Below are 13,983 nucleotides of genomic sequence, written 5' to 3'. Positions count from 1 at the left end.
TGGGAAAGACATATTGGCATGAAAGCTTTGTTTTAAATTTGCTTATTCTTATTTAACAGACTTATTCTGAATTTCTTTCGTTGCAAACTGAATCAAAATCTTTTCAGTGTATAATTTTCATCAATACATATTTTCATCAATAAGTCAATACATATGATGCCACACCATTTGTGCTATTGTCATGGGGGGTTGGATCTCAAGTTGTAGGGTTTCTATGACCGATCTGTTTGACATTTCTTTTCAGGAATTCTCTGCATTTTCCTAAAGATTATCCGGGCATCTAGCTTCCTAAATGTTCGTTCTCATGTCAGCAATTCTATTATCAGCCAATTTTTTCTTGCAATGTTTGAAAGACTGATCCAACTAGGGAAAACTTACAATCTCTCCTGATTTTTTTTGCAAACAAACACCATTTGTTTTCTATTCTTGCAGAATACATACGTGGTTAATCCTTCTTCTTTTGGAACACAACAGAGGAAATATTACTCACCAGGTTCCTTGCAGTGCTGGTTCCTGCTGCAATTGACAATGACCCCGAAATAAGAAACTAATAATAAGAGAAAAAATACCGGTAAAAAACTTTAAACAAATATTTGAAGTCATAACTTACTAAAACTTATCCCAAAATGTGATAAATATGTTCAACAGACCAATTATATTGGAAGAAACAAAAAAGTTTGTAAATAACTGTCCCCTTTGACCAGAAACAACAGAGAAATTCTACTAGATGGAGTCACAGGAGAATTTATCAAGCCTTTCAGAAATTGTCTAACTGTGATGGTATTTAAAGTGTTTAGGGTATTGAAATATTCAAGACAGCTTCTCAATTCCTGATATGAAGTAACCCTAATATGGTGCCAAAATTTAATAAGATATTACAAAAGAAAAAAGCTAATGATTATTTTCATTTAATATGACTATTAAATGTTGTAAATAAAATAGTAGCAAAGAAAAATTTTAAATTCTGTGTTAGAGGATGATTAGAATATACTATTCTATTTGACTCCATCCATTGGGTAATTATTTTCCATTTAGCTAAAACTGCTGGAGTGAAGTCGGTAGGATTCCCTCCCTTAAACTATTTAACTGTTTGAGTTTCTGGGTTTGCTTTCCAAATTTGATTTCAGAAGTTTCAAAAAATCTACCTTAATACCAAAAAAGGACTGATCTAATGAAACAGTTTGATAAACTTCTTCAACAACTTTCTAAATACCAAGACACAGAGATGATTAATGTAAACTAAGTCTCCTCTGGAAAGAAACAGCATGGAGAATCATCCATCATGTTATACGAGAGGAATCGTGAACATGGGAAGTATTTCTTCAAAGGTCCAGATTTTTTAACACTAAAATATATTACAATCTATGAAGTGAATGGATAGAAGGAGAAAACTCGCATGGTAATTGCTGTTCACATTTACAATGTTGGTAAGATATTTAATACAATTCAACACTTTTATTGACTTAAAAGTATTTATAAAGTATGAAGAGCTGCATTTTCATAATACGACAGAACATCTGTCTCAGTGTAAAAGTCGTTCACGTTTAATTGGGAAAACTCTAGGGCTGTCTCGTAAAGTCAAAATCAAGATAAAGGTGTAGACTATTATGTATTACTATTCTTAGTATATTAAGAAAAATGATTATACAAGGAAAATAGCTGAGGTAAATGATTAAAATTGCTGTTATTTAAATCTGAATATGTTATCCTGAAAACATCCAAGATTATCAACTAAACACTACTATAAACTCTGATAAAATTCAGTCAGGCACATAATTATATACAGAAATTATATATACATATTATAAATATGTATGCATTTGTGTGTTTGAAGATAGGATTTAATAAGAGAACTTCATTTACCATAGCAAAAATATATAAAGTTTCTGAGAGAAAAAAACTTAGCAAGGATTGTGAAAGATATATAGAAATAAGACATTACAACGTTCTAAAAGTACACAGAAGAAAACTTGAATAGACTAATGTGGGGATAATTTTATAGAATTCTGATAAAGAACATATATCTCTGTTGGAGACTAAAGGGCCAAAAATAAGAGAAATTTGTGATTGGTTCTTGGTGGTGGTTTTTCTACTGTATAAGGCACGTCATAGGGGAAGTTTGGAAATAAGGTTGAAAGAATAACTGAGGGTAGCAGCCAAAAATGTTCCACCAGTTAAGCAAAGCTCATCTAGTGGGATTTCTATCATAGTCTGAGGGATGCCTCAATTGACAAACAAAACTTCTGCAGTCCCTGATAATCTACTGAACACGTGTAGAAGGTATAAATTATGAAAACTGGTTTTCAAAGTGGTCTTGAAAAGGAAACGAAAGGGGAAGCACAAAACTGGAGTGGTTAGATGCCTGAAATACAGAAATTTGACCCTAATGAGCCCTGATTCCTGTAAAAATAATTCTGTGATCTTGAGCAAGTTACCTAATCTCTCTAAGTCCCATTTTTTTGATCCATAAAATGAGGACAATGATAAGTCCTTCCTCATAAGTTTGTGATGATTGTTTGAAATGGAATTGCACATGATAAGCACTTAGCAGAGGGCCTAGATCATAGTAAGAGCTTAATATGAGTTACTAGTGACATCGGTATGATCATATATATAAAACATTACACAACTGTCCAGAAGGAGAACAGCATTTGCTGTTCTTCAAAGCTTGCATTTTTTTTATAAACAGCTAAGGGGGGCACAAAAAGCCAGCTCATTATAGGCGTTAAACTCTAAACTATGTCATTCTCAACTTTGTAGATCAATGGAAATCTACAACGCTTGATTGGTTCCCTAATTCTAACACAAGCCCAGTTTATAAATATCTTTTCCTCTTGTCAGTAGATAAAGCTTAATACTTTATACTCTATTTACAGTCTCATTTTGCAGAGAAACTCTCTTGTATTTTGTTCTGGGGTGACATTTTTAAACTTTCTTAAAATTTAATTTAATTTTGATTATATTTATTGATATCAATCTTAAAAGACAAAACTTATCCAGCAGCAGTTGCATTTGCTAAGATTTGATGGTTCACTCTAAATTGCCTGCATACCAGCCAGGTCTCTTATTCTTCCTTGCTAACAAAATCCTCATTTTGCTCAGTCTCCCATGAGCTTCAATGAACCCTTCCCAGCCGTAGAGGTGAATCTTGATTAGTCCAAGCCAATAATGGCAAACCCATGACCTTTGCCCATAGTTGGCTTGGGAATATGAAAACATTTATGCATTACAAAACGTTTATGAACCATGAGACGTGCCAAAAAGTCTGATATGGTCTGCCAGCAGTCCTCAATGAGGTTACCCCAATGAGGTAACTCCTGAATTAACCAACACTGGAAATGACTAGATACTGGGCTTCTTCTTGTGAAATAATCAACGCTTTCAATGTTTAATCTATTCTGGTTTGTATTTTTTGCTGCTGTAATATATCTTCCCTGATACACATTAAATATTTAACCTGCCTAGCTTTCTATGAGTTTTGTATTATTATTACCACTTTAAACATGAGAAAATTGAGTCAAGTGGTTAGAGAACTTTCTGAAAATTATACAACTACAAGATAGGGTTAGGATATCATGCCGAAGCTCAGGATATTAACAACTATGTTAAGCTGTCTCCAACTATATCAGACGCTATTTTGCTCACCATCAGTGACCCCCAAATTGTGTAACCTGAGTACACTGTTGCAGGATAAACATGAGTTTCACTAACTGACACTGGAACGCAAATCATTATTATTCCCAAGCTGAAGTTCATCCCGGCAATCAGGATCTGCACAGCCTAGAAATGATGAAGAAAGTAAAAATGAATTTCTGCTGCAAAAATGGTGCCCAAGCCACCCCCTTTCCAACCACTAGGTTACCCTTATTCACTATCTTTTGAAGTAGTCACATAGTCTTCTTGATATTCTCCTGTAACTTTTCTTTCATATAAAAATTGTGGAACGATTAACTTACTAAAATTACCTCTCGGTATATCTCTCACTTGCCTCAGTAATTTCAAGATCAAAAAGTATGTACCACAACCTACCCAGAGATGCTTTCCTGATACCTATCTATGACACTACTCCTATCACAACTGTTGCTCTACTTTGCACATGCTCAGATAGAAGTGATCCAGAAATTAGGAAGCAAACATTCTAGCAAGGAGAAGTAATCTAAGGACGGAGAGTATGTACAGGGGAAGACGAAGAGAAGAGCAAAAGAGAAGCCATTTCATGGGGTCTGGGGCCTGAGGACATGAGCGAGTACAGGGGTCTAAAATAGAGAAATTGCAGTACATTACCCCATGGCATTCAAAAGGATCCCAAGTGTCATAATGACTTTGTCCCATTGGTTTAAAGCTTGGGCTAGAGATAAACCTCTATATTCACTGTCCTTCCACCTGCACTACCATGTCTTTCTTTAAACAGTCTTTTTCTTTTAGGCACATTGACATGAGACTCCAGGTATAAATGCAGAGAGGATACAAGAAGGCTAATAAATTTCCCCAGAGAGAGATAGTAACAATATGGTGCCATCAGCTGTCAGGAAGGTCTGTTGATGGGACACCAGCTGGTGCACGAGTGGCCTTTTCTTTTGCTACTCTTCCATGCTTAAGTTAAATACAGTTATCATGGATGACCCACAACCCTAGCGTAGATCTGAAGTCACTATGTTTTAAATACAACTAAATCAGAAGCATGATGTAATAGAAAATTGTATCATTTTTCAAATGATAGGGCCTGCACACCAAATACTGATGTTCCTAGGGCTGCTTGATGTATTTTGAAGCTAGTGGGACAAAGCATTTGATGTTAGAGCTGATGCATTGTGATTCTACAAAATGATTGATCTTCTCCCAGATCCGCAACTGACTTACCCCAAGGACTTTGGGTTCCCCCTTGAAAAACTTCTCTGGCATTCCTTTCCATAGATATTCCTTTACAGAAATATAATATCCCGGCTGGTACACACCAGGGCCAGCCCCTGGTGTGGTCTGTTCCATTCCTTGCATGGTTGTCATGGCAGCAGAAAAGACACTACAATAAGAAATGTAATTTAGGAAGCAGTCCTAGAAATGCTAGAACAACCTCTGGTCTACATGCTCTTCCTCTATTATAACAGGTATTAGAACATCTTTGCAAAATATAATTATTCATAGGGCAGCAAGGAAAGTAGAACAAGGAGAGAAGAAGAGAGTGAGAGAGAGAGAGAGAGAGAGAGAAATGCCATGTGACATCAAGACGCTAAAAAATATGGAACAGAGAAATGTTGATAATCTTGTGGTGAATATGCTGGTCCACTAAAATTAGGGAAATGTCTTCAAGTTCACATATCAAGTCTGCACTCATAGTTTATCTCTATCCCTATTACTACATATTCCCTTGATTAAAGCCATTTCCCCATTGAAAGATAACTTTTTAAATAGTAATAACTGCACAGAACCCTCTGCATTCCAATTTACTCCATTTTGCAGTCTTCCTTTTCTAACTGGAGCATAGTGACATTCTCAGAGCTGGAAACCTTCCCCAGGTTCATCTTTACTAAATACAATTTACGTAATCTTGGATTTCATGCTATAAACTCTGGACTTTGGGGATGGAATTTATGATTCCGAGTCACATCCTAGGCGCCAAGAATTTATATCTCTTGTCCCATTAAAATGCTTTAAATTCTGACTTGCCAACGTATAGCAAGGGCATTTAAAATTATCTTTCTGACACTTAAAGCACAAACTTTAAAAGTGCTACTTTTATGCCACTTTCTCTCTTCAATATAGTAACCCCAATCAGGTTATGTAGAGTCACAGGGACATTTGTATCTACTTATGTGAGTCCATATTCAGATGTTGTATGGCTCACTTCCATAATTTTTGAGGGAAGTAAAACTTGTTAAGTCTCTGTAAAGCCACAATCAATTCTGATACCATTGATGCTTCATTGGTGCTCTGAAAAGTCTCAAGATTGGAGATGTGTGCCCTTTCATTGGTAGCACAAAGTAAAAGAATGTTCTAGTAACACAAATTTTCTGTGTACTGGAAAAGAATTCAGATTTCTCTGGAAATGATTATTAACCTATATTTATATTTCGTGTGCCAATAGAACTACATTATTAGTTACCTAGCAATAAAATTGATGGAAATCAGAAAAAAATGAGTTAATTTTTAAGATAGAGAAAAAAAGTCTGAATGAAATGAAAAGATTAATCATTGAAAATACTAATTTAATTTCAGTTACATATACATTCCAAGTTCTGGAAAGCAGTAAACGAAAAGCACAAGACAGCAAATCATAAAATAAGAAGTAAAAATTAAACAAATGAGAAAGAAAAATATAATTTATAATTCATAAGCAATACATAATGTGAAGGGGATTAAAGTAGCTAAGATCAAAAAGTAAAGAAGAGGATGTAACCAAAAGATCAATATATATATTTTTTTCGTTCTAGAAAATTTCCGAAGTCGATATGGAGAAAGAAATTTGAAACTGCATTTTGAAACTGGGAAACAATGAAAATCCCCGTAACTCAGGTGAAATGACTATCAAAATCAACGAAGATTGCATAAGGATGAATTTAGGGGAAATGTAGAGAGAGTATGAAGGACACAGGACACTATGGCCACAGATTTTCAGAGCACACTGCTCAAAGATAAGAGGCTCACGGTGGTATAAAACATATGTTATTGTTTATAATCCAGAGAATGAATGCACCAGTAGATAGCTGTAGCTTCCCTGGACAATTATAGTTCTGACAAGTCAAAGGCAGGAATAAAAGAGAAATCTTCATGTAAGTCTCCAAGCATTTGTGACATAAGTCTCCAAGAAATCCCACAGATTTGGATCATATGAATATATCATCACAATCACAGATCACCAAATGCATGAAAACCAAGGTACCATGACGTTTACTTATGAGAAACAACCAGTGCTTTAGATGTTAGCATAATCTAATACAGAATATGTAATAAATATGGATAAAATATTCAAATAAAAATGGAATCACAAAAGTGCGAAAGTACAGGTAAAGTGGAAAAAAGTGACATGACAAATTTCAAATGTGAAAAAAGATACTGTTGACATTTAAACAAACTTGGTCTTACTGTGAAATAGCAAGGAACAACTGAAAAGAGAATTAGTGAACTGGAAGGTAAATCTGAAGAAATCATCAGAAGCCATATAGAGAGACAAGGAAATGGTCATAATAGAATACAGGTTAAAAGATTAGAAGTAAAGAATTAAAAGTTCTAGAATATGTATAATTAGAGTATAGAAAGAGAAAAAGTATTAAATGGAGGCAAAATTGGCAACATTTGGAATGATAACAACTATATATTTTCTTTAACTGGTGAAATACTTAAACCCACAGACACAGGTCACATAACATACACCAAACAGTATATTTGAAAAGTCTATATTGAAACACATTTTAGTAAATTTACAAGATACCAAGGAACAAAGATGATCTGCAAATTAGTAGTAAAGAAAAGTCAGATCACACACAGAATAATGGTGATTATATTGATAGCAACGCAAGCCACAAAACCACAGAAAAGTATTTTTAAAACAATTCAAGACCTAGAATTTTTTATGCACCAAAACTGTACTTCAAGATCAAGAGTAAAATAAAGACATTTTCAGATAAGTATACACATGACACAGTTTTCCAGCACAGACGTTTACTAAATAGAACTTCTAAATGATGTATTTCAAAAGCAAGGCCTACAGTGGGCCTGTCTGGCGGCACAGTGGTTAAGTTTGCGAGCTCTGCTCCAGCATCCCAGGGTTCACAGGTTCCAATCCTAGGCGCAGACCCACGCATCGCTTATCAAACCATGCTGTGGCAGGCGTCCCACATATAAAGTAGTGGAAGATGGGCATGGATGTTAGCCCAGGGTCAGTCTTCCTCAGCATAAAGGGGAAGATTGGCAGCAGAAGTTAGCTGAGGGCTAATCTTCCTCACCAAAAAAAAAAAAAAAAACCAACTAAGGTATATAAAACCCAGGGGGATGTTCCATGATACAAGAAGGAATGATGAGCAGAGAAACTGGTAAACATGCGCGTACACACATTGTTTGCACAAATAAGAACAACAATATATAATTTATTAAGTTAGACATGAGGGCAAAATATAAAATACTAGATCATAAGAAAGCAAAATTTGGGCTTGGAATGATGAGAATTGGTCTTCTAATGTCCTTGTGCTCTTTCGGAGATGGGTGAAGAGAGTAACTTTAGATTTCGAGTTAAGAATGAAAAAAATCAAGAGTTACCAATAAAGATAAGAAGTGAGTTGTGTAATTTTTCAGATAAGAGAAGAAAATGTTATGAGAAAACAAATATATGACAATTAAAATAATACATGTAATCCATCAACTAAAAAGGCAGGAAAGGAGATAAAATGAGCAGAAAAATAAGTGAGACAGACAGAAAGCAGTAACACGGCAGAAGGAAAAGCACCTCCAGAATTGCCAAGTGAGGGCACTGAGAATCTTCTCCTCTTTAGAAGCAATGAGAACACTGGAAACATTGTCAAAATCAACTTTTTCAGAACTCTGGACATTAACCAAGAACTTGCAAAATCCCAGGAGCATTTATTCAAAGAAAATGGCTAAATTTCAGTAAGAATATTGAGCACTGTCATTTTTTTTGTGGTAAAATGTTCACAGCCTGCAATTTACCATTTCGACCATGTTTAAGTGTGTAGTTCCATAGCTTTAAGGACATTTACATTGTTCTGCAAACATTACTGCCTCCATCTCTAAAACTTTTTCAACTTCCTCAGCTAACACCGTACCCATTAAATCCTAACTCCACATGTCCATCTCCCCCCAGCCCTTGGCAACCACCATTCTACTTTCTGTCTCTATGAATTTAACTACCCTAGGAACCTCGTATAAGCGGAATTATACAACATTTGTTCTTTTGCTTCTGCCTTATTTCACTGAACAAAATGTCTTCCAAGTTCACCCATGTTGTAGCCATGTTTCAAAATTTCTTTTCTTTTTTAAGGCTGAAAAATATTCCATTGCACGTATAAACGACATTTTGTTTATCCAGTCATCAGCCAACGGACACTTAGGTTGCATCCACCTTTGACTATTGTAAATAATCTTGCTATGTATATGGTATACAATTATCTATTCTAGTCTGTTCTTTTACTTTTTTAGGATATATATCTAGAAGTGGAATTGTTGAATCACATTACCATATGGTAATAATAAGATTAACTTATTGAGAAATCACCATACTGTTTTCCACAGTGGTAGCACTATTTTACATTCCCACCAGCAATTCACAAGGGTTTCCATTTCTCCATCTCCTTGTCAAACTTAGTGTCTGCGTGTATTTTTTTTGACAATAGTCTTCCTAATGGGTGTGAAGTGGTATCTTATTGTGGCTTTGATTTGTAGTTTCCTATTGACTAGCGATGTTGAGCATCTTTTCCTGTGATTATTGGCCGTTTGTATATCTTCTTTGTAGAAATGTCTGTTCAAGTTATTTTACCCATTTTTGAATCAGGTTTTTTGTTTTATTGTTGTTGAGTTCTTTATATATTCTGGATGTCAATTCCTTATCATATATATGATTTGCAAATATTTTCTCCATTCCATGAGTTGCCTTTTCACTCTGTCGTGGTCTCTGTTTATGAGCAAAACTTTTTAATTTTGATGAAATCCAACTTACCTATTTTTTGTTGTTGTTGCCTGTGCTTTTGGTGTCATATCTAACGAATCATCGCCAAATTTAGTGTCATGAAAATTTCAATCTATGTTTTTTTCTGAGGGTTTTATAATTTAGCTCTTATAATTGGATATTTGATGTATTATGAATTAATTTTTTTATGTATATTGTGTAAGGTAAGTGTCTGACTTCATTTTTTTGGCTTACAGATATCCAGTTTTCCCAACACTATTTGTTGAAAAGACTGTTCTTTCCTCCTTTAAGGATCTTGGCACCCTTGTTGAATATCATTTGACCATATAGGTGAGGGTTTATTTCTGGGCTATTTCATTCCACTGACCTATAGGTCTATTTCAATGCTAGTACCACACTATTTTGCCTTTTGTGTGTGTGTGTGTGAGGAAGATCAGCCCTGAGCTAACATCCATGCCAATCCTCCTCTTTTTGCTGAGGAAGACGTCAGAGCCCGTCTTCCTCCAATTCATATGGGATGCTGCCACAGCATGGCCTGACAAGCGGTACGTTTGCGCCCACCCAGGATCCGAACTCAGGCCGCCAGCAGCGGAGTGCACGCAATTAACCACTATGCCACGAGGCCAGCCCCCTACACTATTTTGATTACCATGAATTTGTTGTTAGTTTTTAAATCAGGAAGTGTGAGACCTCCAAATTTGTTTTCATTTTCAAGATTGTTTTGGCTATTCAGATTTCCTTGACATTCCATATGAATTTCACAATGGATTTTTCTCTCTTCCAAAAATATATATCATTGGCATTTTCATAGGTATCGAATTGAATCTATTCATTAATACTTCTTAACAGTATTGTCTTCCTGTGCATGAACATGGGGTGTATTTCTATTTATTTGTGTCATCTTCAATTTGTTTCAGTAATGTTTTGTAGTTTTCAGTGTTAAAGTTTCACTTCCATAGTTAAGTTTATGCCCCAAATTTTATTTTTTTGATGGTATTATAAATGAAATTATTTTCTTAATTTCCTTTTCAGCTTGGTCATTGTTAGTGTATAGAAAAGCAACTGATTTCCGTGTGTTGATTTTGTATCCTACAACTTTCCTGAATTCATTTCTTAGTTCTAACAGTTGTCATGTATATGGACTCTTTGGGGTATTCTACATATCACAGCATGTCATATGTGGACAGAGATAATTTTAGTTCTTTCTTTCCAATTTGGGTGACTTTTACTTCTTTTTGTTGCCTAATTGTTCTGACCAGGACTTCCATTCTGTGTTCAATAGAAGTGGCAAAAGCAGGCATCCTTGTCTTGTTGCTGATCTTAGAGGAAGAGCTTTCATTCTTCCACCATTGCGTACGATGTTGACTATGGTTTTTTCATAGATGGCTTTATTATGTTGAAGTAGTTTCCATCTATTTCTAGTACTCTGAATGTTTTTATCATGAACAGATGTTGAATTTTGTCAAATGATTTTTTTTGCATCAATTGAGATGATTACTTATGTTACTGCTTATGTCATTGTATTAATGTAATATATTATATTGATCCATTTTCATATGTTGGACTATCCCTGCATTCTAGGTATAAGTTCCACTTGGTCATGGCATATAATCCTTTTAATATGCTGTTGAATTTGGTTTTCTAGCTCTTTGTTGAGGATATTTGCAACAATAACCATAAAGGATATTGTTCTGTAGTTCTCTTTTATTGTAACGTCTTTATCTGGCTTTAGTATCAGGCTAATGCTGGCCTCACAGAATGACTTAGAAGGTTTTCCCTCCTCTTGAGTTTTTTGGAAGAGTTTGATAAAGACTGATGTCACTTCTTCTTTAAATGTTTAGTAGATTTCACCAGTGAAGCTATCTCATCCTTGTTTTTTCTTTTTTGGGAGGTTTTAAATTATTCATTCTATCTCCTTACTAGTTATAGGTCTCTTCCCATTCTCCTGTTGTGATTCAGTCTTGGTAGGTTGTGTGTTTCTAGAACTTTGTCCATTTAATTTAGGTAATCCAATTTTTTCAGAGTACAATGTTCACAGTACTCTCTTATAATCTTTTTATTATGTAAAATTGTAATAATATCTTCTCTTGCATTTCTAATTTTAGTTATTTGAGTCTTCTATCTTTTTGTGTTAATTAATCTAGCTAAAGATTTGTCAGTTGTCTTGATCTTCTGAAGAACCAACTCTTGGGTTCATTGATTCTCTCTGTTCTTTTTTTTTTTTTTTCTAACTTTCTCACATTTTAACTTGTACTATTCCCATTCCTCTCTCCCAACTCTGTGCTCTGGGGTATCTCTGAAAACCAGAAGCCTTAAAACCATGGCAGCTTTAAAAACCAGTAGCCTAAAAGTCTATGGAGTGGTTAGAACAGGATTGGAAATCCCTAAAAAGCCCCATTCCCAGAGAATTGCCACTATTTGATCTGTTTGGCAACTATCTGGAAAATTCCCACTCATAGATCTTGTCTTTATTTGATCTGACTTAAGGTTCATTCAGTGAGGGAAGCCCTAACCCCAAGCTGTTTGTCAAAAACAATCATCAGAAATTGTTTAATTCACAGCTTCCTGAGGCAGTGACAGCAGTGGGATTAAAGACAAAGCTGTATAAAAAAACCTAAAAGAAAAAAAAAACAGGAATGTTGTACATACAGGGAGCTTTGAAAAATTTCTGATATATCCCTGGGAATTCAGAAGGTCATGAATATGTGAAGGGCTGTGTACATGTTCAGGAAAGACCTGAGAAGTCCCTAATTCCTCAACTGTGGCTGATCTTAAGGCTCCTGCAAGTAAAAAGGAAAGGCTAAGGTGGAGTAGTAAACTACTGGAGGTTTGAAGTTGCCCAATGCACACACACACACACACACACAGCCTAACAGAAAAGTATAGCAGACTTACTGTTTTAAGGCTCTTAATGATATCTGTTAAATAAGTAGCTGGCCATTAAGCTAATCAAGAAGAAAGTTCAATGTCCACAGAATACAATACATACAGACTTCACAGAAGAGATCAAGGAGTCACTAAACAAACAAACCAAAAATAGCGAACAGACAAACAAAAAACAGACAATAGCCTGTCTTGGGATGAGGTATTCTTTGAAAAAATCAACATAATTGGAAAACCTTTAGCTACTGAACCAGAAAAAGGGCAAGAAGAAATTATTAAACCCAGGAATGAAAAAGGGAACATGATTACTAAGCTTACAGAAATAAAAAAATTATAAAGGAACATTAGTAACAACTGTATGCCAATAAATTAGATAACTTAGAGAAAATAGTCAAATTCCCACAGAGATACTAACTAGTGAAGTTGACATAAGAAGAAATACAAAAGCTATATAGATCTTTAACAAGAAATTAAATTAGTAATTTTAAAAATTCCCACAAAGAACAGTCTAGGCCCATGTAGTTTCACTGGTGAAGTCTACTAAGCATTGTAAAAATAATTAATAATATTTCCTCAAAAACTTTGAAAAATGAGACCAGGAAGGACACTTCCCAATTCGTTGTAAAAGAAGATTAAAAAGGAGTGACATCAGCGTCATGGCGGAGTGAGCTTTCCCGTGAACTCTTTCCCCAATAAGATACAACAAAAGGAACAGTCACAGACCAACAACGGAATCCCAGACAGTGAAAAGCTAGATCAGAAAGATCCACACTGCCGCACATCTGAGAGTGGAACGTGCTGGGCCCCTGGAGGAAGTGGGGAGAGATAAGGAGAACCCCTCTCCCTCCCCATCAGATCAGCGATCCCGGTCCCCGTTGCTCCCAGAGAGGGGGGAGGGGCGGCCCTCGGCGGGGAAACTGCAGCTCTTCAGGCTCTCTCAGCCAGTGGGAAACTCCCACACAGAGGACTCAGAAGAGCCACAGGGCTACCATCAACATCTGAGCACCCCAGAGAGCTGATAACAAGGGGCTAACAAGAAGCACCCCACCAGGGACCCAGAGGGCAAGAAAGCCCCTCCCCTGCAAACCGACCCTGCAGCTCAACTGACCAGACCAGACCAAGGGATCCATGGCAGACCAGACCAAGTGATCCGCGGCAGACCAGACCAAGTGACTGGACCCGCGGATCACAGTGGGGAGAAAAAAAAGAAAAAAAAACTGCGGATCGCAGCAGAAAAACCGCGGCAGAGCGCAGGGGGCTTAGACTACACAGCCCTTTAACACTACACAGTGGCGGTGGGTGGAAATTGCAACCAGAGATTTCCAGGATGAGGAAAAACAAAGCCAACACAGGAACCACAATGCAAAGATACGTGAAATCACCAAACCAGAAGGAAAATGACAAGCACCCAGAAACCAACCCTGAAACACAGAAATCCATAATCTAAATGACAGAGATTTCAAAAT

At 36.0% G+C, this 13,983-nt stretch overlaps 2 protein-coding genes across 3 annotated transcripts in view; both read right to left on the bottom strand.

Moving 5' to 3' along the window:
* The window catches only part of LOC131394999 (membrane-spanning 4-domains subfamily A member 4A-like), an 85,563-nt gene that overhangs the window by 33,843 nt on the left and 37,737 nt on the right, over window positions 1–13,983 (bottom strand). The gene's annotated exons all lie outside the window — the stretch shown is intronic.
* LOC131395001 (membrane-spanning 4-domains subfamily A member 4A-like) overlaps window positions 1–13,983 on the bottom strand; it is a 28,236-nt gene that overhangs the window by 4,617 nt on the left and 9,636 nt on the right. The window contains exons 2-4 of the mRNA XM_058526765.1: window positions 4,861–5,020; window positions 3,646–3,780; window positions 491–547 (exon numbers count right to left, since the gene is read on the bottom strand). Of these exons, the coding sequence (XP_058382748.1) occupies window positions 491–547; window positions 3,646–3,780; window positions 4,861–5,004 (336 nt within the window). The 5' untranslated portion in view covers window positions 5,005–5,020. The remainder of the gene's footprint in view (window positions 1–490; window positions 548–3,645; window positions 3,781–4,860; window positions 5,021–13,983) is intronic.

Source organism: Diceros bicornis, chromosome 31 (assembly GCF_020826845.1).
Source record: "Diceros bicornis minor isolate mBicDic1 chromosome 31, mDicBic1.mat.cur, whole genome shotgun sequence".
In the NCBI taxonomy this organism is placed as follows: Eukaryota; Metazoa; Chordata; class Mammalia; order Perissodactyla; family Rhinocerotidae; genus Diceros; species Diceros bicornis.
This window is presented reverse-complemented; position numbering and strand designations above follow the sequence as displayed.